The sequence below is a fragment of the Besnoitia besnoiti genome, chromosome IX (genome assembly GCF_002563875.1).
Source record: "Besnoitia besnoiti strain Bb-Ger1 chromosome IX, whole genome shotgun sequence".
Classification (NCBI taxonomy): domain Eukaryota; phylum Apicomplexa; class Conoidasida; order Eucoccidiorida; family Sarcocystidae; genus Besnoitia; species Besnoitia besnoiti.
In genome coordinates, this window is record NC_042364.1 from 2,176,880 (window position 1) to 2,203,669 (window position 26,790).

Here is a 26,790-nt window from a genome sequence, read left to right on the forward strand (position 1 = left end):
AGGGAGCGACAGCGGAGGTACGTGCGGGCTGCTGAGAAGCGACGGGCGTGCTTACGAGGAAGAAGAAGGAGACATGGAGCGCCCTGGCGCTGTCGGCGCAGGGAGAGAAACGGGAGAAGGCGAGGGCGAAGCGGCCGAGACAGACAGCGGGAAGAAACGGCGCGGAGACGACCAAGGGGCGGCGGCTGTGAATGGCGCCCACGACAAGGCTGTGGAGGTGGCGTTGCCGCCCTTTACAGCTTTTCTGTTGGAGGCGCCGAGTGAGTGTCTGCATCGGCTCTTTTCCTTCCTGGATTTCGCATCGTTTTTCGCTCTTTTTTCAACCGACACGGTCGCCTTCTCGATTGTTTGTTCGCCGTCGCTCCCATCCCACACGTGGCGGCACTTTGCCCTCGCGCGAAAGCTGTGTCTTTCACGCCTCCCCGCGGCGGTACCTCCCGCCGTCCTCGCCTCCGCCTTCTTCTCCTCCTCGGGGTCCTTCGAATCGGCGCCGACGAGCCTGGCAGACGCGAAGCTGCGGGGGGATGCTGGGGCCTGCGCAGCTGAGGAGGCCGGCACAGACGACGAGAGGGGGCGTGAGAAGAAAGCCGGAGAGGAGGGCAAGCGGAAGGCAAAACGCTTCCAACTGGTCACAGTGCCGAGTTGCCTGAGTCGGCAGGATTTCCTCAGACTCGGGCAGGCAAACCGGCGGTGGCGACTCGGGTTCTTTTCTCGCGAACAGCGCATTTCGGTGTTCACCGACGAACCCCTGGAGAAGGCCGCAATCGTCGCTTGCCCGCCGCTCTTCTCTTCGAACCCCGTCCCCCTCGTCTCGCCTCCGTATCCGCCGCCCTCGCTGCTCCCCGCCTCGCTCCCGCGGCAGCTGCCCGCGCTCCGGTCTTCCGCGGCGCCCTTCTCCTTCACTGTGCGCCACGAGACACGGCGCGCACCCGACCAAGTCGCCGGTGAGGACGCGTTTCCGCTTCTCACGGTCGGCTCGCGGTGTCTGTACACCGCAGACCTGGGCAGGAAGAAGCCTGCGCCCGGTGCGGCCGCTGGCGGGCGCAGCCAAGTTTCCTCTGCGGGCGAAGTGCGTCTCCCTGCGCTGCCTTCCTCCATGCCGCTCGTCGCGCCGTTTCCTCTGCTTTCCGGCGGCGGCACGATGCGCTTCGTCCACCCGAATGCGGCCCTGTCTGCGCGCTCGCTTTCGCAGCTCCCCTCCGCCGCGGCCGCTGCGTCAGCAGCGGCGCTTCTCAGCGAGGTGGAGCGCGAGGCGCGGGGGGACGGCGCCGGCGCCGCGGGCGCGGGGGAGAGCGTCGACGCGTCGATGGAGGCTCTCGTTGGGCGGCGAAGGAGAACGAAGCGCCCGCCGGTCAGGCGTCTGCCGCATGTCTCCTGGGCGCCTTGCCTACAACATCCGCTGCTGTGGCAGGCCGGCTCGAGGGCTGGGAGGAAGAAGGAGGAGACGCGGAGGGGCGGCAGTGCTGCGGCGGCCGGCGGTGCCTCTCCCGGCGTTGCCTTCGCTGCAGCGTCCGCCTCGCCGCAGCGGCAGCCCGAAGACGCCAAAGACCTCATCGCGGAGAACGAGCAAGAGAAGATCGCGCCGGAGTTCACGGCGCTTCCTCTGTGTGCGACGGCCCCCGCGGCCGCCTCGGTCTCGACGTCTGCGCCGCACCACTTCCTCTGTCTGTCGCTTCAGCCTGTGGAGCTTCTGCCGCCGCTACTACCGCCGTCGGAGCGTCCCCACGCCGTCGCCTCAGCCTCCTCGTCCTCCCTGCCGGTTGACGCGCGCGAAAGCTGCGGGCGGGGCGAGGTGCTCTGTGACGACTGTGAGGCGGGCGGCAAGCGCGACTGCGCCGCAGGCCCCTCAGCCTCTTGCTCGTCGCCCGCGCTCTGTCATGTCGCTTCCTCTCCTTGTGAGACCGACGCAGCCGACGACTCCCTCCGCGCCAAGACGCTGCGCGCGGCCGAGGCCCGAGCTGCTGCGGCTGCGGCTCGCGCCGCGGAGACCCAGGACGACGAAGCGGAGCAGAAGGCCTGCGGCGGAGACAGCCGCGTGGACGAGAACGGGGGCACAGACCTCGAGGCGAAGCCACCGACGGCGAAAGCGGAGGCTGCAGCGCCTCTGACACCCGCGGCGCAGCTTCCGCCCAGCACCCGCTCCTTGCCTTCTTCTTCCTCATCGTCATCTTCCTCTTCTTCCTCTGCCCCGGCGGCGGCGTCTGTCCCGCTGTATCGACTGCATCCGGTGGCGCTGTGTTCGCTGCGGCGGCAGCACCACGCTTCGGGGCCTCAGGTGCTTCATACGCACACCGTGGCGTGCTGCGCGCTCGAGGAAGACGAGTTCCTCACGATTTCGACGGGAGTCGCCTGGAAAAGGAACGCCTCCAGGCTCGCTGGGTGCCTCCCCCCGGGGGTCGCCGCCGCCCGCCGGTCCGTCCCCTCCTCGCCGGCGCTCTCGCCAGTCGTCTCCTTCGCAGCGGCTGCTGCGCCGGTGTCCGCCTCGTCGTTGCAGGCGTCCGGCCCTCTCGGCGGTGCGCAGGACGCCCAGACTTCGGAGAAGGCAGACCCGGCGCGACGCTGCTGCCGCGAGCGCGGCGCGTTCATGCTTGGCAGCGCGAGCGGCCTGGGCACTCGGCCGCCGCCCGTCTCCTTCGTATCGGTCCTCGCGGCGGGGACGTCGGCAGGGGCGATCTACGCAACCTCGCCGTCGCCGTGCCTCGTCCGCGAATGCACCTGTGCGCACGCGCCGCCCGCGCTTCCTGCCAACTCCGCTGCGTACTCCCCCGGTGCGCCTGGTTCCTCCTCTTTTTCTTCTCCTTTCTTTTCGTTCTCTTCTGTCTCCAAGTGCAGACCGCACTCGGCGCTGGCGGCGCGGCACCGCGAGGCCGCACAGGCTGCAGCCGTGGAGGCGAGTGGCGGCTGCCCGCTGGAGTTCGTCGGCCGCATCGCCGCGCCGGCGGCGGACGAGGCGCCGGACGAGGCGCCTGGGCGCGCGGCCTCGTCGTCGGGTCCCATCGACTTCCTCCATCTCGTGCCTGGGACGCCGTGGAACTGCCCTGTCTTGTCGTCGCCCTCCGCGCCTCAGCCGGCGAGCGGCAGCGGCACGCCGCGCGGCGCCGCCACGCAGGCCGAGTGCCCAGACTCCCCGCTCCTTCTGCAGAGTGCTTCGGCGTCCTCGCCGCCCCGCCTGCCTTCGCTTTCCTCTGCAGTGGCGAGCCTCTCGCCGTCACCCGACGGCGGAATGCTCGCCTGGCACTTGCGCCGCACGGACTCTGCGTCGTGGGAGACGCGCGACGGGCAACAGAGCGACGAGGAGGACGTCTCGCCGCTGGCTTCGCTGGAGGACGCGCTGCCCTGCGGCAGCGCGCGCGGTGACCGCGTCGAGGGCGTTTGCGCGGCTGCGCTCTGGCTCTTCGCGGGAACGAGCAAAGGCGGCGGCGTGAGAATCTTCCGCTGGGACTGGCGCTGCGGAGACGGAGGCGAGCGCGAGGAAGAAGAAAGAGCTGACCGGCGCGAGGGGGGGGCGGCCGCCTCGCGGTGTAGCTACGGAGGCAAGTGGGAGTGTATGTACACCGTGGCGGGTCAATTCGACCTTCTCACTGTCGATCTCCAGTGGGGGGCGTTTGCACTCTCCACGCCCGTCGACTCGAAAATCCTCTTCCTCTCCTTCAAGGTACGCGACAAAGAACAACAACACGCGCTGAACACTTGAATATTCACATACTTCATAGTATAGTAGTCACTTATATGATAATATACGTGCCTATGGAGCTGCAGCCAGGGTGTAGATAGAGAGCTGGATGTACTGACGTAGCGAGCCGGCGAGTACGCGAGACGCTGCATGGGTCTTCGGGTTCAAAGGCCCTTCGCTCACCGCGTGGCCTTTTGTCTTGGAGCTGAACGGTGCGCAGTTCGCTCTGCCATGTGAACGGGCCCTTTCGTCGGGCTGTCTCCACGTCGTGGTTCAAACTTTACACTGGATACGTTTCAATGTTAACTTACTAAATACCATTAGAGCGAATATAATCTAATATGTACCGCCATTTTTTTGCCTGCGTGCAAAGTCTAGCGGGTCGTAGGGCTAGTGTTCACGCACGGAGAGAGAAAAAAGACACTCTTCGAATCACACGCAAAGGAGATAGTTTTTATCAAGAAGAGGAGTTCTGCCTCATGGTCGCTAGCATTTGCAAAAAGCTCGAACTCTTTTTTCAAGGGTCTCTGCGCCAGTGCAAGCAAGGCTGCTTCCGGCTGAGAGTTGGCACGCCAAGCGGAAGGACGGCTCGATACGTAGATGTGCGAATGCGTCTATACGTGTCGCGGTCCGCGCTTGCCCTGCGACTGCGTTCTTCGTTTCCGAACTCGGGTCGTGCTGTCGCGTCCTTTCTGTCTCGCAGAATCTCCTCACTCACACGCGCCTTCTGCCTCCGTCCTCCGCGGACGCACCGACGCCCGCGCCTGCCCCCGTCGCTGCGGCGCCGACTCGAGTCGCCTCATCTGCGGGTCTCTCGAGCCTCGCAGTCGCGTTCGCGCCTGCCGCCGCCTCTTCTGGCGCCCCTCCGCCCTCGCGTGGGGCCTCCTGTGGCGCCGCTGCGGCACTGCGGCAGGCGGCGGCCGCAGCTGTGGAGTCTGGACGCGCCGTGCCTGCGGAGGGGTTTCCCGCGCATCCGCTGCGAGGCTTCTCCTCGTCGCCGCTGCGCTGCCCGCGCGAGGGCGCGATCGGGAAGCTCTTCGTGGCGAGTCCCCCGACGTGTCTGGTGTCTCTCGGCGGCGGCCGCTGGGCGGCCGCCGTAGGGCATGCCCTCCGCCTCCTCCAGCTCGAGTACGAGGACGCGCCGCAGCCCTTCAAGGCGAAACCGAAGAAGCCCGAGCGCCCACGAGCGAACGCGCGAGGCCGCGGACGAGACGGGTCGCAGAGGAATGTGCAGGCGCACGAAGACGGTGAGAACGAGGCCTCGGCTAAGCAGCGAAACACATGCGACATACGCGCCATCCGACCTTCGCACAGTTCGCATATCTTCACCTGTCAGGCACACATTTACTCCTCTTCTTGAATAGGAGTCTGTATGCATATATTTATGAACATGTCTGTTTGTGGGCCCTAGGGGGGGGGGGGGGGTTGCCCAGGAGGGCGGCAAGGGGCCTGCGAGCGTCGTAGGCTTCGGCAGAGGCCGCGAACGAGATGCGCGTGTCTCCGCTCGACACGCTGGATGCGCCGCAAGGGTTCACAGTCTCCCTGTTCTGTCACGCCTTCTTTGCAGGCCCGGTTTTCTTGCCGGCGGCGCCTCCGTCGCCGACTCTGTTTCCGTCTGCACCCGACGCGTTATCGCCTCCAAACGAGCTCCGTTGCTCGTCGCTGTGCGTGTTGAGCGGCCATGAGACGCGCATCTACCGCCTCGCTTTCGATGGCGTCCGCCGGCTGGTCTCGGTGGACATGGCTGAAGTCCTGATTGTCTGGGATACGCTGCGGCAGCGCAAGCTGTTGGGACTCGACTTGAAGGTGAAGCATCCGCCGCTGACTCCGTCGCACCTGTCTTCGTACGCCGCGCTCCTCCTCGCACGGCCCGCGTCCCACGGGCTCGCTTCGTCCACCTCGCCTCAGCTGAGGGCTGCGGCGGCGGCGCCACCTGCAGCCGACCCTCCCCTCGCTCGTTCGCTCTCTGCGGCGCTTCTCAGCCACCGCGCGGGCTCGTTCGATGCGGAGGCCTCGCGTTTCCTCCGCGAAGCGGGCGTCTCGGCGCCGCTCTCGGGCGCACTCGCTGTCGTCGCGGCCGCGCACGCGGCTTCTGAGGGGCGAGTCATGGGGTCGGCGCGGAGTGGAGGAACGAAGCCCCGGCGGCTGGTCGCGGCCGCGGCGCAGGCCTCGTGGAAGAAGGGGAGGGGCAGCGCGAGACCTAGGTGTGCGTCGCTTGACGCGTCCGACGAGTTCCTCGTGGCTCAGAGCGCCTCGAGGCTGCTCGCGAGAGACAGCGTGACGCAGCGGTGCCGCAAGGTCAAGCGGAAGGCCAGCGGCGCTGGCAGCGAAGCGTATCGCGGGCCGCTCGCGGACGGCGACGGCCGCATCCTCGTGAAGCCCGAGCTCCTCCGCGGCGGACGCGGGGGGGAGGCGGAAGGCTGGGGGCGGACGAGATGTTCAGCGACTTCTCTGATGAGGAGCCAGAAGAGGAGGACGACGAGGAAGGCGAAGAGGAGGAAGTGGAGGGCGACGGCGTCGCAGACATGCTGCAGAGTGTGTTTGGTGCCTCTGCAGCGGGGGGCGGCGCGTGCTCGCGTGGAGCCGCGGACGTGTTCATCGAGGCGGTACAGCTGCAAATTGAATACGACCTCAAGAAAGAGAAATCCCGAATCCTGCGGGGGGGGGGCTTACGCGGCGGGACCTCACGGACACCGACGAAGATTCATTCCCACCTGTCCGGTCTTCGGGCTCGCCGTCGACGGAAGGCGAGCGCGCACGGCAACCTGCCGAGTGGGGGGGAGCCTGCGCGGACGCCGTCTCTCAAGCGTCGTCGCCGCCCGCGTCTCCGCCGCCCGCGTCGCCGCCGCCGCCGCAACTCCCGCTTGCGGCTTCGCCTGCGTCGCCGCAGCTCTCTGCGCGCCTCGCGGCTCTGAGGGGCGGACGCGCCTCGCCTCCGTTGGCAACATCGGCGAGCTATTCCGCACACTTCCCGCCTCTCCTCGCGCTCCCTGAGCGATCTCCTGAGGCGGGGGCCCGGGGCGCTGGACGCGGATGGCGCGGTGGGAGGCCGGGCGACAGCGAGGCTGAAGGTGCGAGCGAGCCGCTGCTGGAGACAGAGAGCGAGTCGAGCCAAGGCGCAGACGGAGGGGGGGACGGTCGCTGCAGAACGGAGGGCGAATCCTCCTACGAAGCTACGGTCCAGCCTCGTCTCTCGCACGCCCTCCAGTCTTCCTCCTCCGCGCCCTCTGCGCCCTCGCCCGAGACGCCGTCGTCGGCGTCTCCGCCAGCTGAGGAGAGGAAGAAGACCTTCGCAGAGGCGGCGGCTGCTGCCAGAGGCGCGAGCCACGGGCGTCTGGTGTCGCGCGCAGGCGCGGGGGGGAGCGTCGCGGCGCAGACGGCGGCGCGGGCGGCGGCCTCGGAAGTCGTGTGCGAGTTGCTAGATCCGGAATCCGCCGAGGCCCTGAAGGCCACAGCTGCCGTGCTGGGTATGAGCGTGGAGCAGCTGTACGTACAGCAGATGATGGAGCTACAGCGCCACGAGGAGGAGCGGAAGAAGATGCGAGGCGCACGCGAGTCGCGAGGCGCCGAAACCCGCTTCGACGAGGTTCGGGAGCGTCTCGAGGACGCGGAGCGGGCGGGGCCGGGAGAAACGGAGCTCGAGGCGAGGCGACCGCCCGACGCAGAGCCCGCCAAGGGCCTCAGCCCCCGCCCTGCACCATTTGAAGGAAACACCGCGCAGTCTGAAATTCCTGCCGATAACTCCGACGCCGGGATGGTGCCTGCGCCAAGCTCCAGGACGTCGCCGCCCGCGGCTGCTGCGGCCGCCTTCCCTGCGACGTTGTCGCCTATCTGGCGAGCGCCTCGTCAGGAGGCGGCGTTCGCCTCGCTGTCGTTGGGCGCGGGCGCGGGCCCGCCACGGATGGTCGGGCTCCTCGGGCGCAAAGGCCTCGTGTGGAGACAGGGCCCAAACAGCCAGGCGCGCCACATCGCCGCAGTGTGCGTCGGCGAGAGACACCTCGCGCTCCTGTATCGTGAGCTGAAAGTTTGGCAAGTCTGGCACTTTGACGACGGAGAAGAAGCCGCGACGGGCGGCGCTACGGCGAACGGGGCGGCGGCCCGCGACCGCTGAACGCAGCGAGACCCCGCAGACGCCTGGCAGTTGAAGCCCGTGTCCGCTGAGCCAGGCTCCAGGGACTCACAGGCTCCGGCCGACGGCCGGTTGCCATCGCAGCGATCGCGACGCTCATGCATGCGATACCTACATCGGGGTTACGCATACGTACCTGTATATCCACATTTGTACACATATATACATATATATACATATATATACACCTATATGCATCTCCCTACATAAATGCACATGTATACATACATGTACATGCACACATATGTATACGTCCATACATACCTATAGGCATTTAGATATAAATATAAATGTGGCGCGTTCGCGCGTTAGGGCCGAGCCGACGCCTGCGGCTGAAAGGGCTCTCGATATTTTTCTTTTGTTTTTTTCCGCGCCGGCCTTTGGCGCCTCACGGTGGCGGCGCGCAGGCGGTCATTGGTGCGCCGGAAAAGTGTCTCGGCCGCGATTCCAAAGGCAATCGCTGTGAAGATTGCCTTTTTTTCTTCACATTGACGGATTGCGGTGCGCGAGGCGTGTGTGTTTGCGGTCGTACATTCAAAGTTGGTGCGATGGGAGTTTATGAAAACAGAAGTACCTATCTTGAGCCGTAGCGCACACATCAACGCGCATGCAAATATATAGGCATATATACATATCTACATGTGAGTCGCCTATTTGTAGAAAGGAGGTCTCCAACGTGTGTCTGCACTGTCGAAAGAGGCCGCGCTCGAATGCGGAGATTTTGGGGAAGCAAAGTCCTTTTCCCCACGGGCGCTTAAGTTCGGTTTTCGCTTCGCACGCTCAGCGTTTTTCCTCCATGGAGAGAGAGCGTTCTCCCTCGCACGCCGACGTGCGACAGGCTGACCAGCCACTCCGCCTTCGCTCAGAGAGACGTTTGTGCACGACGCGCTCGCCGGAGTGTTGTCTCGCGTGTCCTGGGGCGAATGTAAGCTCTCGCCGTTCTGACTGCGCACGGTTTTCCATTTTTCAGCTGCGCCGCACTGCGTCTTTGAATCTCGAGTTTCGATACCCAGTGTTGCCTGCAGGGGCAAAGCAACGAACTCGCCCTTGCGCCGGCCGAACGTATGCCTCTGCGAATTTCACTCCTGTCGCGTTTACGCAGGAGGCTGTCCGCCGTGTGCCCTCAGTCAGTCATTCAAGCTTTAGGATGTAGAGTCGCTGCTTTGCTCACATAGCAGTCGCGCGAAGCGACCCCAGAATGCGCGAGTTCGATTTCTAGCTCGCCGCCCTCCTCCCCCTCCGGTGTCGCTTCTACAGAGACGGCAGGCCGGCGCAGCGCGCCGGAGCGAGAGGAAGGGGCGATTGTGCCCACAGAGACGAGGGCGAGATAGTCAGGCAATGAGCACACAAGAGAGAATACGGAAAGAGGCGCACAGGGGAGAGAGAGAGAGACAGAGTGCTGAGCGCCTGGTAGGCAGCCACACAGGAGAGACGGCGAGAGAAGGAAGCAAAGACTTGGAGGACACGGCAAGTTGCTTTACAAGGAAAAGGCTGGAGTTGCTTTTCGCCAGCGGCACAAAAGGCGCCCTTCCCGAATTTGATCACAAAGCTGCCGATGCAACGCCGCGCAGGCACGATGATGCGTGCCGTCTGATAGCGCAGAGATGAGCTGCCCACTGCGAGTGAAGCGGATGCGTTTCTGTGGCGACAACCCACGCGGCCCTTCAGCTCTTCTGTGGGGAATTCTTCGTGGAAACTCTCCTCAAAGGGGACGAAGAAGCCAAGAGAGGGAAAGAGAGGACGACGTGAAGAAGTCCTCAAGGCAGCCACGCGCCAATGAGATTCCGTGTCCACACACAATCCTCCTCTCTCTCAAACGCGTCACGCACCTATGACTTTTTGATCAATTTGCCGACACAGAGAGACATAAATAAACATGTAGCTACAAAGATAGACTGATGTGTAAATGTATGCATCGATAGATAGATACAGATGTAGATATACATGCATATGCATATGTAAATACGTAACAGGTATCCCGCGGAGTGACACAGACATCCGTTGCTTTCCGGCAGGAGCACCGCCGCAGCCGCGCTCATGCAAAATAACTCTTCGAGACAGGATGTGCGGCGACGTCGAACCGCTTCTGCACGTCATTCCATTATCTCGTCTGCGAAGGCAAGCGCCGTCTTCCACCGCTATCCGACGAGAAAACGAAACCGAAGATTCAGGCTTCCCTGGAGGCCAAGACTCATCTCCGGCTGACTGTTCATCGGCGCTTCGCCTTTTGCCGCTGAAGACTGCAAGGTTTCCTTTCTCCATCTTCCTCTCGCGCTGCATGTCTCGTCTCTCGCTGCGCCAACAACAGACCGACGCCGCACGGCGTGCGCCTCGCGCGCCCGACTGCGTCTCACAGTAAAAGGCCCCAGGGGACGGTTTTCGCGAGTTCGACGACAGCTGGATGCACGCGATAAAACTGCAAGACAGGAAATCCACGCACAACCAGGTCGCGGATGCGCACGTCTGTCGACTGAGGACGGCGACACGCAGCGACTACCACGCATGAAGCCGCGCAAACGGAGAAAAGAAAGAAGAGGGAGTGGCGGGAGGGAAGAAAGAGACAGGTAGCGGCCGTTGGCGCAGCGCGGCTAGCGGGGTGACAGCAGAGAACAGAAACTCGCGGTTTAGGGATGCGAGGCGCTGCCCAGACATCCTGAAGCAGAACCGAGATCCTCAAGATAGCAGAGCGTGCGGCGTCTCAGCACACAGACACGCCGCGCAGCGACGACCCGCCGCGCCGACGCCGCAGCAGCGCGTGCGTGCAGCCTGGCGCCAGCCAAGAGAAGAAGCGGAGTCTTTACCTCTTTGAACTGCGAGAGCGGCCGTCGCGCGGAGACAAAGGACAGCGGAAAAAACGTGCGGGCATCCGGCAGGACGAGGACGCTGCCCGCGCCGCGCGCGCTCAAGAAGACGCGCCCGAGCACTGCCGCGCTGCGGCTGTCGAGGAACTCCGCTGCAGCGACAAGACAAACGACAAACTGAACCCATTTGTTTTACGAAAGAATTGAATTTGTTTACAGGAGAAGTTTACTTTAAAATTCTTATTTCTTGAAAATACATCTTTTAAACAAGTTGCAAGTTAAAATAATATTATTAACTTTTTAAAAAATTTAAGCAAATGGGCGAGGAAGCGGAGCCGCCCGCTGGCCCCAGCAGCCTAGACGAGCGGAAGCCCTGTGCGTGCGTGCGCCCTCCCGATGATGCGAAAGGATACACGCACGAAAGCACACGAGGGCATGCATAAATGCGGGGATGTTGCGTATGAGTCAAGCATACTTGCAGGCGGGTAGGACCGCCTCTCCTGCGGAAGTGACATACACGGTGCTGTCCTAGATCCTCTCCAGGCGATAGTCCGCAGTCCAGTGTTCCTCGATGCCTTCTTCTCGCGGTATGCGTCCTCCCATACATATATATACATATAGATAGCGAGATAGATATAGATATAGATATAGATATAGATATAGATATAGATATAGATATAGATATAGATATAGATATAGATATAGATATAGATATAGATATAGATATAGATATAGATATAGATATAGATATAGATATAGATATAGATATAGATATAGATATAGATATAGATATAGATATAGATATAGATATAGATATAGATATAGATATAGATATAGATATAGATATAGATATAGATATAGATATAGATATAGATATAGATATAGATATAGATATAGATATAGATATAGATATAGATATAGATATAGATATAGATATAGATATAGATATAGATATAGATATAGATAGATATATTTACACACATAGAAATACATATATACACTTAGATACATCTACATCTATATGTGTAGATGCGACGCGGTCGACCGGCAGCAGGGGGATTGAGAGCCCCTGTGCGTCGCCACGTGGTGCAGACTGGGAACCGGTTTGTCTGTCGCCGGCTGGATTCTCTTCTTTCTCGTCGTTCCTCGCGCCGGCGCGGTCTCGCGCTCAGTGGCTCTCGCCTACCCGTTTTGGGCCTCTGGTCGCCCTTTCCGATCTTCTTCGCCTCTAGAGTCGTCCGCGCCTCGTCGTGGAGGAAGACGACAGGGCTCGCAGCAGTGGAGCGCGTCGCGGCGAGGGGGGATGAGGGCGCCAGGTGCGGCGCCTGCCGCAGCACAGCGCGCGCGAGAAGCACAGCGAAGTCGCGGCACAGCAGCGAGCGGAACGTCAGCGCGGCGCTGCAGCAGACAGAGGCACTCGACGACAAAACTGGGGAGCTCCGCGTGTGCGCAGCAAACGCAAGCCTTGCCCTGGACGGTTCCACGTACGCGCGAGCGAGCGCCAGCTGGAAGAAAGGGAGGGAAAGCGAAATCGTTTGCCGAGCGCAGAGGACGCCGCCCGCGGCGCCGGCGCTGGCCGCGCGACGACGGAGGCGTTTCTTCAAACACCCACTCTCTCTCGAGTTTGAGCTTTACACTTTCAAACGCGAGAAAGGCCCCCTCAGAGAATGCGCTTGGGAAGCAGCGCAGGAGCGTGTGAGTCGTCGTTCTCTCGAGCGAAAACTAGAGTTCACACGTATCAGGCCTGCGCAGCAGTTCAAGGAGTTAGAAGGCGGGGCGACCGCGCGCCTGTTTTGAAACAGAGTGCAGTCGGGAGATGCCGCGCACGAGAAGATGAAGCCGAGCGCCGTCGGGCGCGGTCTTACGGGCGCGGTCTTACTGGCTCGGATGCAGGAAGGGATTCTTGGGGTATCCGACGAGAAGCGCGCGGACCCCGTACGCGGCCACGGCGCCGCAGACGCGCGCGACCGCCGCCTCGATGTCTCCGCCGTGCGTGAAGCGCCGCAGCAGCGATACCGCCGGTTGGGAAGCAAGCGACGCGAAGGAGGGCGACGGTGGGGCCGCGGAGAGAGGCGACGAAGGAGAAGACGAAGACGGCGAGAAAGACGAATCAGAAGACGGAGAAGAAAAGAATGAAAACGAGTTGAGAGCCTGAGGAGAGAGAGGGAGGAGTTGGCGGCAGGGCGAGTCGAGTGCGTCTTCGAGGCCTCTCTCGGGGGGCAAAGCGTAGTCGCTTGTCGCTTCTTCCATGCCTTTCTTCTCGCGGACTGCGTCCTCCCCGTCCGCGAGGCGACTTAGCGTGAGGTATCTAGCCACACCCGAGAGGTCTCTCAGTTTGCGTCTGTCTCTTTCGGCGCTTCGCCGGCGCACCTCCCTCTCGCGGCGCGCAGCTTCGCGCTCAGCCTCTACGAACGCCGAGTGCGGATGCCTGCGGAGCTCCGCTGTCTCCGAGCCAGTCGCCGCCAGTTCAGGAGCCTCGCCTGCTCGCTCGCGGAGGCCCCCGCTGCCTGCCGAGGCCTCCGCTGCCTCCCTCTCTCGTAGCGGAGGGCAGTGGCGCCCGGAATGAGGCGGGCGAGCGGCGTACGAGGGAGAGGAGGCGGCGGAGAAGGAAGACGCAGCCGCGTCCGCGGCGCGGCGCGATGGAGCGACGCGGCGCGAGCTGACAAGCGATCTGTCCCCCGCCGCGCTGGTGAGGGAGAAGAGCGCCATGCCCATTTTCTGCGTGCCCAAGTCTGTCGCGAGGAGGACAGAGGAGCAGGCCTCCAGGGCGGCGGCCTCAAGCGGCCGCGGGATGGCGACAGTGCCGTCCGCGAGGTCGCTGCCGAGGCGCGCAACAGGCGACGCCGCGGGGGGAGGTGGCGCACGGAGAGGCGGGCAGCCAGCGGAGAGAGACGGCGAGGTCTCGGCGCCCGCGCCGAGCGACGCGAAGAGCGACGAGCCGAGGAGGCGACGCGAGGCTTGAGATGGAGGCCTAACCCCGCGCGAAGCGAGGGCGAAGGAAGGCCGAGGCGAGGGCCGCGACAAGCGGACTCGGGAGGAGCAGGAGTCGAAAAGGCCCTTTCTCTGTGCACCGCCAGGTTTGCGTGAGAGAGGCACACAGAAAGCAGACCGCCAGCCGGCAGAAGGCGAAACGGAGAGGGACGGCAGCGAGGACCGAAAAGCTAGACTGGAGGCGCATGACAGTACCGAAACCGCGCGGGGACGCGGACGCCGAGGCGAGGGAGAGACAGACGCGGAAGCTGAGAGAGGGCAGCGACCGGCACCCGAGACGAGGCAGAGAGACTTCGCCGCACGCGAGAGAAAAAGGAGCAGAAAAGAAGTGAGACGAAGCTGCCACACCAGCGCAGGGAGCTGCATCTTTCTCTAACGGGGGGTGAAACAGAAACGCGGTCTTCTTCGCCATTCAGAGAAACCGATCCAGCAGACGGCCTTCCCTCAGTTGCCGCCTGAGAAGAGTTCTTGTCAAAGCATTCTTCTTGAGGCAGATTTTGAAAACCCCGAAGAATCCGTGCCAGACGCGACACACTGGAGGGCGTTCTCCTCGGATCGACAGGCGCAAAAAGTAGGTCAAGGCTTTGGCGCATCCCGTTGTCCATTTTCTGACGCACCTTCGTTTCCTTGTTCCGTTGTTTCCTCTCCGCGGATGATCCCCCGGGCTCCTGAGCTCGTCTTCTTCACCGGTTCCACAACTTTCTCTCCGTCGCCCTCTTCCTCACCTGCCTCTGCTCTAAGTCGCACTTCCGCGGGTCCGCATGCCGGAAACTGGAAGGATCCACTCGAATGTCACTGTAGCGGCCGTTTGCTTCTTCCTCGAGGCATGCTGCCAGCTATTTCTCTCATTCTCTCCCTTCGTTGCCCGAGACAAGACGCGCACCTTGATGCATTCATCTAGTTCTCCGTGCCCTCACTGGTGTCTCTCTCTGCACTCCTCGCCCGCTCGGTGTGCGCAGGAAGCAGAGAAGACGCAGGAGAGGGAGATGGAAAACGCCGGAATGTAAACCCAGAAGAGGCTAGAAGGCTCCAACGAATGAAAGGAAATGCGACAAACGTCTGTTTCTCCCCTGTCCGCGTTGGCTGGTGGTGAGAAGTCGCAGGGTCGAGACAGACCACGCTTTTGCCTGGCCGAGGCTCTTCGAGCTTGCATCGCTTTTCTTCCTTACGTCTGCTCAAGGAGAAAGTGCAGTGGAGGGAGTTGAAAGAAGGACCGAAGGCCGTGCGAAGTTCCGCTGGAGCTGTGCCCTCTGTCTCTCCCTCGGTGGCGACTCTACGATCACAGGAGAGACGCAGCAAGAACGGCTACACAGAAGACGGAGAATGGACGCACAACAACAGAAGAGGACCTGCTGAGTGCAGGAACCATTTCGGTATCGGAATCTACAGGAATCCGCAAGATGCTGACGTGTCTCTACTCTGCATCAACAGCGAACGCGGCACGCGCGCGCATGTTTTCTGGGAGACAGCACGGTTGAATCACGCGCCAAGTAGAAGCGAGCGGAGTCCGTGCTGCTCTTTCACTTTTAAAGCCACTCTTCCACTTCGAGAGAGATTGTGTCTAGCACCATCTGCGTTTAACGAGGATGAGAAACGCTAGGAGCTATAACGAAGCGAAAGTGTGAAAGTGCGCGGTATATGTACACCGCGAGGGTGAGAAAAGACACAGATTTCCGCGTTGTGTGCTGCCATTGTTTCCCACTTCTGCGCCTGTCACACGCGCAGGACATATGCAGAGAAGCACCTGGGCGATATTTTTCCTTCGAGGGAAGGCAGGACACGCGTGTCGGGTTTTCCTTGCCATATGTGCGGGTCTGCTCTACCGGAATCTCCAGTCAAAGAGCTTTTTGTCTTCATCTTTGTGCTCAACTCCCCAACCGGCACGACCGACGTGGCGGTTCTGCTAGCTGCTGTTGACGTGTGTGTGTTTTTCTTGTGCGCTTTCAGCCTCTCCCCGTCACTGAGCCCTAGTTCGTTTTCTTCGCTGTCTCTGTTTCGGTTTCGCCTCTCTGCTGTCCTTCCTCGCGTGCCTCTCCTGTCTGCGTGGCTTCATTGCTCCCGCCGTTTTTGGCGTTCGCTCGCAGTTGCATAACCGCGCCTTTGCCTCTCCTCTAGTTTTTTCCCCCGTTGTTCGCCCCTCCGCTGTCCTATAATGGCTTCTCCGTCTGCAGTCACTCCGCCGGAGCTGAGCAGGCTCTTGGCCGCCTTGGGTCCCCGCCGCGCCGACCTCGAGGGGCGGCTGGGGGCGTGGCTGTGCGAGAGAGAGGAAGGAAAAAAGGCGCTACACACCATGGAGAGAGAGGGGCTTTCTCCAGGCGACACCGCTGCGGCTCTCGCACGTCTGGCGCCGGTTTACCTCTCGGCCTTCTCGTGGATTTCGCATCTCCTCGCAGAGAAGAAGAGGCACGAAAACTCCACAGCCGCAAACGGCACCGCGCCGCTGCTCGTCGCCATCTCAGCGCCGCAGGGCTGCGGGAAGACGGCGCTCACGGATGCACTCAAGGTCAGCATACACCAGTCAGCGGAGAGACGAAAGTGGAAAAAAGGGGGAAACAATCGGGAAAATCAGAAACGCACGACGGACCGGCGGTAGGGAGGTAGATTAATAGACAGAGCGCAAGAAGCGGCAAGAAAGGAGAAGAAAACGACCCCGCTGCAGGATATCACGGTGAAAGAAGTCACAAACGGAAGGGACAGTAGAGAAAGGCCCGACGACGCAACGCGCGAGAGAGCGAAGAGGCAACCTGCGACACGACAGGATGGATTTAGGCGTTTCCAGGGAAACGACGGAGACAAAAGAGAGCCTAATAGAGGAAGGATGGGAAGCAAATATTGCAGGCCTTCGCGCTCTCCGTGCCACTCTCTCTGTAGTTTCTTCTCTTTGCGAGCCTCGTGATGCGCGTGGACGGTCGCTCTGTCGTTCTTTCGCGCGGCGTCTGCCTGTCAACGCCTTTGTTCCGCGGATTTCGCCTCCTGCGCGTCGAAAACGTCGCCTTTCCTACCCCTCCCCCCTTCCCCCCCCCTCCCCCCCCCCGCCTCCACCTTCTCTCTGCGTCGCAAGTTGGTGTGTGTGTTTTCTTCGCGCTTCGCTCATCCTTCGCCGCATCCTCTGCTTTCGCGGCGGGCGCGTTGCGTGCAGTTTCTGTTTGACGCCGAGAAGACAGAGACGGTTTCGCTGTCGCTGGACACGTTCTACGCCTTAGCCAGCAAGCAAGAAAAGCTCGCGGGCGAGCACCCCGACAATCCGCTTCTGCAGGGGCGCGGCAACCCAGGCACTCACGAGCCTCTTCTGGCTGCCTGCGTCCTCGACAGCCTCAAGCGCAACGCACCGAACGGGTGAGAAAACCGAGAAAGGAGCCCTTCCCGCGGCAGCGCAGCCACCTTCTCTTTTTCCCGCGGTTCGCCCATCCCCTGGGCGGGCTGCTGCGGAGGGAGGGGAAAGACGTCGGGATGAGCTCTGTGTCTGTTGGCTGGATGCGCACTGTGAGCAGGGAAGTTCAGGTCCCGGTGTACGACAAGTCGCTGAACGGGGGGCGCGGCGATCGGCTCTGCGTCGCGGAGTGGTCCAAGCTCAAAACTGGCGGCATTGAGCTGATTCTCTTCGAAGGATGGCTCCTGGGTGAGTGACTCGCCTCGCGCCTCGCCGCTGAACTTTCTCGCGGTGCGCTTAACTGTGCTGTGCGCAGCTCGTTCCGTCTGTTAAACTCCCTTTTCTCTCCCGCGCCCTTCTCGCTCGCGCACGGGCCTTCTCCTGTGTGACCTTCTCTTTGTGGAGTGTGGATTCGGCGGTGCCGCGGTTCTCGTCGCCGTCTTCATGCTTGCTCCTCTGCGTGTGCGACCGGCTTATATTCGGCCCTCGTGCGGCGCGTGCTGGCAGGCTACAAGAGCTTCTCCGACGCGACAGAGGAGACAATGCCGAGTCTGAGCAAGGATGAGCGAGAATGGATGAAGCCGATCAACAAGTGAGGCACGGCGCCGTTGCGGGGCGGCCCCTCGAGTCCTTGAAACACCCAGGAAAAGGGATGGAGGAAAGGAGGGGGGATTTCGGACTCCCATCCCCGGGTTCATAGAGCAGGGCAGGAAAGGCGAAGGACTGCGTGGAGCGCTCGTTTCCGCGCCTGTCGTTCAAATCGCTGGAGCCGAAGCGTCTTCGTCTCTTGGGTCTGCAGGTCTCTGAAGCAATACGAAGAAATCGATGCGCTGGTTGATGCCTGGCTGATCCTCCAGGTGCGGACCGTGTGTCAGTTCAGGTTTCGTCTTTTCTCGGCTTTCTCGCTTTTCAGAGCATCGCCCCTTTGCTCGGAGTACCCCGAAGGCGCGCAGCATTCGGGAATGTGCGCAGATGCATGTCGTTTAAAAACCGAAGCAAGCGCAGACTCGCTCTATCACGGGCCTTCTCTCTCGACTCAGGCTCTTTCGGTTGGGATTCGCGCCTCCATCGCCTGTGTGTTCGCTTCCTTTGTCTTCTCTGGTTTTTTTCTCCTCACGCAACTCGCAGCGTCATCGCGCCTTCGAGCTGCGCTTGCTGTTCGCTTTCATCTTCGTCCTTCCTCGATTTCCTCTGCTAGCTTCCTCTGTCCAACCTTAACCTCCCCCTGCTTCCTCTTCGCATTCTCTACCTCCTCTTCGCTGTCCTCCGTCCTCTACGTCACTATGTATGCATACGCATGAATTTGTACCTTGCACGCTGGTAGCTCAAAAGAGGTGTCCAGTGATTCGTTTTGACGAGTGTCTTTTTGCGGTGAAAACTCTGTCGCGCTCGTTTTTTCTCGCGCGATGCAATCACTCGCAGGTCGACGATCTCCAACGCGTGTATGGCTGGCGACTTGAGCAAGAACAGTAAGGCCCGAAGGAGACAGACGACGCAAGTCGAATCCATGCGAACGGGGAAACGAGGCAGTTGAAACGCGAATTGAGGGAGTGGAAGACGCCGCAGAATCCAAGCACTCCGGCGGTGTCGAGCGAGCGAAAGTTTCTTTGTCCTAGCGCACCCACGACGCTTGGAGTGTCACAATCAGGTCTGCTGCAATTTTGCTCCGCTTCTGTCGCTTCTGCTGTCTCTCGCGTATGTCTGTACTGCGCTCTCCTCTGTCTGTCGTGTCGCTCTGAAGGGCGCTCAAGGCGAGCTCGGGTTCAGGCATGTCAGACGAGGAAGTCAAGGCGTTCGTTGACAGGTGAGCGGAAACGAAGTTCCCATCCACTGCAGTCTGCGTTTTACGGGATTTTGCCTTCGGCATTGCCCAGGCGTCTCTCCTGCCAGAGCTAAAGCTCTCTACATGCTTCACGTGGATTCCTCTCTCTCGGCTGTCGTCTCTGCATCCGTTCGACTCTGTCTCCCCCGCCGCCAGAATTCTTGTGTCCGTCTCCAGGAGCGCACCGCTCTCGCTCACGGTTGTGGCTCTTCTCTGTCCGAACGCGGCTCGCGTGAAGAGGCTTTCTGCTCTCGGCCTCTCCTCCGGGCGTGCGCAGGTGCAAACCGTTCCGCGGCTGCCTTTACGTTCCTTGCGCGTAGGTCTGTGCCGGCCTACAAGGCCTACCTGCCGCGCCTCAGCGCAGAGGGCCCCAGCCGGGCTGCGGCCTCAACCCCGGTTTTCGAAATTCTCCTCGGGGCGGGGCGACGCGCAGAGAAGGCGAAGCTTGTCGGGTTTTGGGGGGCTCTGGACAACTAAAGCCGAGCAGCGAAGCGTCGCTGCCTCGCGAAGGGCCTCGGAGTCTTGCACGCGGCGGCCGCGACGCCTCCACGCGCAGGCGCGTCGCAGTTCGAAAGCGCTGTCGTTCTCTCCTTCAGAGGAGAAGAGGGAAGCGAGCTTCCGAGACGACTCCGCCTGAGGGCCTCCGCGGCTAAGAAGCGGTTCGTCTCTAGTTTTCTCTGAAAGAAACGCGCCGATGAAGCCGTCCTGGGGTGGGATTTGTGTGCGTGCTCGGGGGTGCATATGGCTTCTTCGCGCCCGCTCGTCTGTCTCAGACTCGCAAGCTGCCTTGAGTTTTTGTTTGTATGCGAAAAAAGAGCTCAGCTACGCGCTGTCGTCTTCTGATGTGAACTCTCGTGCAAAAAAAGAAAGATACTACCTCACGCCCATCTCCAGTCTCGTCGGCGCGTCTTGCGTCGCTGCGTGGTTTTCCTTCGGTTCGCCGACGCGTTTCCGCTGCTCTCTGACGGAATCACTTTGTAACCCCTCGCTGAATCTTCTTCTCAGTGACTTTTCAGGTGTAGTTCTCTCTATAAATCACTCCATACGCGCAACGCAGGCGCCACAACGAAACACGACACTATAGGACACGTCGCGGTACTTCCACATTCGCTGCTCTGTTTGTCGTTATTTCATCGCTGCCTCTGTCGACGGACGACACGCCAAGAGTCTGTCTCCAAGCCCGGAGGCTGCAAAATGCGAATTAATCGCAGGAACCGTCTCTCGTTTTCGCTACGTGGCAGAACGACGTGGGAGGAGCCACGCACGCACGACGAGACAAACGACTCGTATCTGTACGTTGTTTGCATGTCGGCACGCTTCGATTCCGCGCAGTTCGAACGCTGAGAGTGCCTGTTGGCGCTTTAGGGTGCAAGGTTAGACAGGTTAATCGCCTCTCTGCTTTTCGAAAGGAGACAAAGAGATTAACGAACATAGTGCGAAACAAGAGTACAATAATGTCTGTAGGGGGTTTCAAGTTGACGCCACCCTACACACACCTAAATCTGTGTTTATACTCGTACGAACGCCCGCGAAAGCCTCAGACGCAGGACGCCTAAAACGCAGCGCGCTCAGTCTTGCTTCATGCACGAAGGCAGCACAGAGATGGAGAGTCGCTGGCGCCTCGACCGACGTAAGCTCTGCGCCGCACGCCCCTAGAACGTTTTCCCCTGCGCAGGGTTGGGCTCGTCTCCCGCGCCGCGCGGGTGCGAGGGCCTCGCGGGCGACGCAGCGACGGCGTTGCCTGGCGGATAGGGAGAGAAGAAGCGAACGTCCTGCGGAGGGACTAGCGCGCCGCCGTGCGGCTGCAGCGCCGGCGGAGCATACGCGGCCGCGGCCGTGGGGAAGTAGAGCGGCTGCTGCTGCGTAGTGTCCCCAGGCACCGCAGGCGAGGCGAACGCAGCCCCGGGGGGGGGCTCGGGCATCTGCAGGGGCTGCTGGAGGCCCGCGGGGGCTGGGGGGGTCGGCTGTGCGCGGCGGCCGGCAAGGCGTAGTAGCCGGCCGCGAAGCGCGGCGCGAACGCGCCCTCGGGGCCTCCTCCATACGCCGCCGGATGAAACGGGCGCAGGTGCGCCGCTGCAGGCGAAGGGGGCGCCTGGGGGTGATGGGCGAGCGCCGCGCCGGCCGGCAGAGACGCAGAGGCATCCGAAGCGCCCCGCGGCAACGCGCCCGCCACGACGGCCGCCGGGCTCGCCGCCAAAGGCGCGAGGCCCGACGCCAGACCCGGCGCCCGCGGGTCTCCGCCTGAAGCCGACGCCGCAGGTGGGGGTCGCGACGCCAGCGCTGCGCCCGGAGTCCGCGGCAGGTCCTCCGCGTGCGGCCTAGGCAGTGCGCGCGCCGGCGCTCCCTCTGCGGGCCTCGTCTCGCCCCCGGGCACGGGGCTCGGGCCTCTGGGGTCCCAACTCGCCGCCGGCGCGCGGGCGGCGCCTCGCGCGGGGTCGACCTGCGGGTCCGGCGCGGCCGCGCGAGGGTCGCGGGCGCCGCTCTGTGGGACCGACTCGGAAGGCCTTCCGCCCGCGAAGACGGAGACTGCCGCGCCTTCGCCGTCGCCCCCCCGGCTGCGCCCGCTGCTGCAGGCGCCGCGGCGGCAGGGGCAGGCGAGGCCGGCGGGCGCTTAGCGCGCGACGGGGTCCCATCGGCGCCCTCTTCGGCATCGTCGCGCGCGCGCTTTGCAGGACCGTCAAGCGCGGCGTCTTGCGGCGCGGGCGCCGCCGGCTTGGCGAGTGACGCGCTCTTCTGCCCCAGTGTGCGCACGCGGATCTTCCTGCCTCCCTCGGGGCGCGCGCCGAGGCCGCCATTCGCGCCCTCCTGCTGCTCAAGAAAGAGCTGATGAAAAAGTCGCCGCTGGCGCTCCTCCTGCAGCGCGACGAAGGCCTGCATCGACCACCGCCCGGCGTCGCTGCTCCGAGGCAACGCAGCTCGCGCCACCGAAGGACAGGATGCATCGGGCTCCACGCAGATACCAGCCCCCGCCGTAGACGCCGACCCCGTCGCGAAGACAGGCACTGAAAAGCTCCAAGCTGAACGCAGGCAGCGCAACGAAACGAAAGAACAAAAGACACAGATCAAGACGGTCGATGGCACGCAGCAACAGAGCTGAGTCACCAATCAGGACGGAAAACCCGCGCTCAGCTCGCTCACCTTTTCCCCACGTTTCCACATCGACAGCTGCAGGCAGCTCAGCACGCTGAATCATATCCATATATTCGTGTATATATGTCGACACATATCTGTGTATATCATGTATGATGTGCACGGGAAAAAAGGGCAGTCGTGCTGTCCGGCGCCTGTAGTGGAAAAGCTGCACAACTCGAGTGGCGCGGCTGCGCCCAAATACTTTGCCTGCCGCGGGAGTTCTGTACAGCTCTCAGGCGAGTCCAAGCAGAGCTCTGAACCGCGGCCTGGTCGCCGCAGAGCTTCCGCTTTTTCCTTCGGATCCTGCGCGGCTTTAGAGCGAGAGGCGACGCCTCCGCCTGCTTCTGTGAGCAGAGGGGCCCCCAAATTGCTCGCTGCGCCTGCGTGGGAGCTGCCACCTAGAATTCGCACCTAGAGCAAACTGAAGATCGTCGCGGCGGAGAGTCGAGCCGCGGCGCGTGAGGCAAAGGCGCGCAGCCTGAGAGGCAACGTCCACGACGAAGGCGTCGAGGACGCCGCCTACGAGCTGAAATTGGCAGCAAGAAAACAGGAACGGAAGAGCTGGCTGCAGTGGAAAGAACTGAAGAAGCTGCAGCGAGCGAGAAGTTATCATCGAGGCAGGCGAACGACGCAGCCACGTGTCCTCGCGTGAGGCCAGAAATCGAATGCGAAAGAGGGCAGCGCAAGAGGAAAGGCAAAGGCTTCCCTCGACGGGCTGCAGACAGGCGCGGGTCAGAGACGCGGGTGCGGATAAGAGTGCTCTAAAAGCTCCTCGCTCAGCACGGGACTTGTCAGCCTAAGCTTCGAGGGTTTCGCTTGAGAAAGAGGGAAGTGAAGGAAGGCAGGTGGAGATGGAAGAGATGCGGATTTGTTTTGCAGGAGAAAGGCAGGCAGAGACGAACTCACTCGAGCCGCAGCGGGTTCTATCTCTGCGCCAGGATTCAGGTCTTCCAGGGCCTCCACGACGAGCGACGCGTTGAGCGCGGACAGCGCGGCTTCCTCTGCGGACTCCGAAGCGCAGGGCAGCGACGAAAAAGAGAGTGTCTCTCCATTTCGTTCTGACGGAGAAGAAGCCCCGTTGGCCGTCTCCGCGCGCGCCGCGGGGCTGGGCGCCATGGCGGCTCGGCTCTCGTTGGAATCCCAGGAGGCGAAACGAAGCCGAAACCCTGCGCGGAGACCCTGCGCCGAGACCCTGCGCCGAGACGACGGCTGCAGCAGCCCCAAAGAGCACAGGAGTCGAGAAGATATGGGCTTGAGACACGGCGAATGTAGCTTCCCGCTTGCGCGGCTCGCCTGCTGAACAGACTACGGCGCACTGCTGCCCGAAGGCCGTCGCATGTCGACGCGTAGGCGGAAGGTGGCGCTGCGGGTGCTAACGCCTTCCACCAGAATAAGACGCAGAAGCTGCGATCCCGTCTCGCGGTTTCGCAGGACGCAGTGGCAGATCTTCTCAGAGGTCAGTCTGTCCGATGCGGCAACCTCGGGCCCCTGTCAGCGAGCTACGCAGGCCAGCTCCGTGCGAAACCATTCTGACACGCGCGTAGACTAACGCCTAGCTGCTTGTCAGGGCAGACAGGCAGAGTCAAGAGGATGAGCAGGCGCAAGTGGGGGGAGAGAAACGTGCTTCTTTTGGAAAAGTCTCGCTGAGAAAGTGCTTTGCACAAAGGTCACGGAGCGAGCTAGACAGCTGGACTTGAGGCCGCCGTTACAGACAAGAAGACGCCCCCCCTGGAGAATACCGGTAACACCAGCTTCTTTGCCGCAAGCGATAAAGAAAAGGACTTAAGGAGGGGCGCGAAACGAATTCTGAGCTACTTCCCAAAGTAAAAAAAACGAACTTGATCACTCGAGGATCGACAGTGTGTCGGCGCGCAAAGGCGCATGAGCAAGGCCCACGCTGTGCGCATGCACGAACTTTCCGCAATGGAAAGCGGCGTTGGGCCATTGGAAGCTACGAATCGCTTGTTGCTAGTCGTTTCCTTTCGATAACGTTTGCAGGCAACGACTCTCACACGTGATGAAGGAGCACAGCATTCCTCCGTGCCTGCGTGGCGTTGAGTTGTTCGCATGTGATCGCAGCTGGCATCGCTGTCGCAATTATGTGTTCAAATGCATTTTCAGCAGCACTGGAATTCCCAGTGCTGCTGGGAATTCCAGTGCATTCGTGCGCATATTCCTATTCGCCTAAATAATTAGTCTGCCAGCGTTCCACCTAATGATCCGCGGCCTGTATTCATTCTTGCGCACGAACATCTCAACAATCAGGCACACTCAGTATGTACGATTGAATCCATTCCAATACGATTCCGTACATGGTATTATTATGCGGCGTCAAAACGCATCTGCTGGCACGACAACTATGACACACTGCCAATGCATGCATCGCGAGGACATGCTCAAACTGCAGCTCTTCGCCGCCACACCTGAGGGTACACCGAAGCCTGGTCTTCTGGGAGAATGGTTAGGAATGAGGCAGAGTGTCCGTTCGCTTGTGGAGCTATGGAGCACGCTCAGCGCTCAACACGAAAACACAATCGTCAAGGAAATCTTGAGAAAATAGGGGGTGTCCATACAAAGAAACAGAAGATCACGGGCGTTGGATAGGCACATTCATGTGGCACCCGCCGGCAGCAACAGCAAAACGCGTATTATATAAATTATTTAGTCGTTGCTTTTTTCACAGGGAGGGATCAAACGACGCCTCGCACACCTGTATATAATCGCGTGTGCCGCAGCAGGTCGTCAGAGGTGACATACGTTTGTACGGTACCTGGCGACATTGCATGTTTCTCGAAGTGGGCTACCTAGGCGGTGTCAGATCTACTCTTATTGATCATACATACGGGTACGGTCAACCGCGATACATTCGCGAGCTTCCCTGTCACTTTTGCTGCCTTCCGAGGTGCTGACAGAGGAGCGCGTACGCAGGGGCTGGATCGTTTAGCTTCTGATAGCCCAGCAACGAATCTCTGGATGCGACAACGGGACGCTGGTATCGGCGAAGTAACGACGGATGAAAAATGTCATTTGCGACGTGTTAGCTTTCCATTTAATGAGCAATATAGTGTTGATATCGGTCCTGCATAAGAGCGAGTGCTGAAGGAATTCCTTCGAGCGACGAGCCTAGCAAATTCACTGCTTCGGTCTCGCCAATCGCGCGGCCAGGCGCATTGAGTTGATACGAACTACAATTGAGCTGAAACAGCAGAAAACACCTTCGCCGAAAGTAACTTCCGAAAAAGCGCCTGGTTCATGCGTCAGAGGAACACAGAAAAACCCTCAACGCGGGAAGTGGAGCGAGGCTGCTGTGTAGCGTTTCTCTGCGGCACGTTGGTATTCTCACGCGCTTGGCGATGTTTGAGTCTGTCAACACTGCTTCTATACCGTTTGAACCGAACGCCTACTATAATTTCGGTTTTTGCATCCTTGGATCGCCACGACTAAAGTATGCGGTGTCTGGTAGTGCCTTGTGTTATGAAACGGTGACTTGATAAACGTGACAGGCCAACGCTGGGTGGCGATGATTGTGAACGCGTCAGTATCGCAGGCGATGACACGTTCCCGTCAACCGCGGCCCTCCGCCAAAAAAAAACGGGAACAGGCAAAAACCCTGCAGCAGACGTCTCCAAAATTTTCAAATCGAGCGCTGCAGAGTAGGTGCGGTTGCTGGGCCGCCACTCAGGCGGGCCGTTCCGGGCGTGTGATGCCGCGCGCCTGCCACAAACAGACTTATGATGAAAAAAAATCAACAGCTTGCTTTATATGGATGAAGAAGACGCGGAGACGCATCGCTGCCGAGACTGCGAAATGGGTCCATCGACAGGCGAGCCGGTGTCATGCGGCTGAGACACGAGGAACACAAAAGTGCTGGCTGGACCCGCTACAACAAGATTCATGTTCGACTTCAGTAAAAACCGAATGGGTGCCGCCGTCACGCCAGGGCATGCGCGGCCCGGTTTCTGATCAGGAGTGCAGAGGCGCCCGCTGCGACTGTAAAACGTGCCTCATCCACAAAACCCCTATGGTGGTCTTCGAGCCTCCCTTCTTAATAAGCGGAAGTCAAACTCGCCGCAGGTACCGGGAGAACAGCGACGGGGACGGCGCGCTGCGAAGACCTGTGAGAAAGCGCGCAGGGCGAAGAAAGAGCCTTCCCCTCACGGCGCGTAGCTTCCTCTAGCTTTCGGCGGCGATGACGCGTCTGCGCGACGATCCGACGTGGAAACGCACTCCGCGAGTTGACGACGCTCGAGAAGTCAAAGCGTCTGAGGCTCTTTAGGGGGTTGGAGTCAGTTCGGCGGCGCCGGGCTCGCGTATATGTTTCTGCGCAACACACGAGACGGAGGGTAGCACGAGGTTCGAGCCGCGCTCGCTCCCATACCAAGCGGTGCACGCGCCATCCCATCGAGACTCCAGCTTGCCCTCTTCACAGCGCTGCCTCTCAGGCAGGGCGAGAGGCGATCCACGCACGAGGAGGCAATGCCCCCCTATCGAAAACCCGCGCAACTATACTCGGCAGACAGATCACATACAAAGCCCAAAACACCCTCTACCCAACGCAGACGAGACGACACCTTCTGCAGCAAACACGCTAGCCCAGCACTCTCCACAGCTCGGCTCGATTCGAAGGACAGAACGCGTGACTTGCTGCTCGGCGTAAGGAAACGCCCCCCGATGTGGCAGCCGGCAACCCCTCCGCAGTCACGCCCACTGCGTGACATCGTGAGCGTCCGCGGCTGGCGCAGCCCATTCCCATTCGCGTATCGTATCCCTGCCGGTGCAAATGGCAAACCTAAACTCTGCGCGAACGGCATCCCAGCACACGCGGACACGCACTGTGCACTCTGGCGAACCGCCAATCCTCGCCAGGATCTC

General features: G+C 61.2%; 4 protein-coding genes across 4 annotated transcripts; 2 read left to right on the forward strand and 2 right to left on the reverse strand.

The window, feature by feature from the left end:
• Positions 1–73: 73 nt before the first annotated feature.
• Positions 74–7,784, forward strand: BESB_014760 (uncharacterized protein; the record flags this gene model as incomplete). Its single annotated transcript, XM_029360205.1, has 4 exons — positions 74–3,655; positions 4,377–4,920; positions 5,241–6,110; positions 6,421–7,784. 4 exons carry the CDS (start codon positions 74–76, stop codon positions 7,782–7,784), a joined length of 6,360 nt encoding a protein of 2,119 aa, XP_029216872.1.
• Positions 7,785–10,152: 2,368 nt separating this feature from the next.
• Positions 10,153–13,960, reverse strand: BESB_014770 (uncharacterized protein; the record flags this gene model as incomplete). Its single annotated transcript, XM_029360206.1, has 4 exons — positions 10,153–10,218; positions 10,604–10,755; positions 11,790–12,001; positions 12,483–13,960. The coding sequence occupies 4 exons, from the start codon at positions 13,958–13,960 to the stop codon at positions 10,153–10,155; spliced, it is 1,908 nt and encodes a 635-aa protein (XP_029216873.1).
• A 1,786-nt stretch (positions 13,961–15,746) lies between these two features.
• On the forward strand, positions 15,747–19,263 carry BESB_014780 (glycerate kinase; the record flags this gene model as incomplete). Its single annotated transcript, XM_029360207.1, has 8 exons — positions 15,747–16,097; positions 16,734–16,930; positions 17,086–17,213; positions 17,472–17,556; positions 17,764–17,821; positions 18,387–18,433; positions 18,706–18,768; positions 19,107–19,263. The coding sequence occupies 8 exons, from the start codon at positions 15,747–15,749 to the stop codon at positions 19,261–19,263; spliced, it is 1,086 nt and encodes a 361-aa protein (XP_029216874.1).
• Positions 19,264–20,438: 1,175 nt separating this feature from the next.
• Positions 20,439–23,034, reverse strand: BESB_014790 (variable surface lipoprotein; the record flags this gene model as incomplete). Its single annotated transcript, XM_029360208.1, has 4 exons — positions 20,439–21,027; positions 21,227–21,803; positions 22,330–22,444; positions 22,825–23,034. The coding sequence occupies 4 exons, from the start codon at positions 23,032–23,034 to the stop codon at positions 20,439–20,441; spliced, it is 1,491 nt and encodes a 496-aa protein (XP_029216875.1).
• Between the last annotated feature and the right edge of the window lie 3,756 nt (positions 23,035–26,790).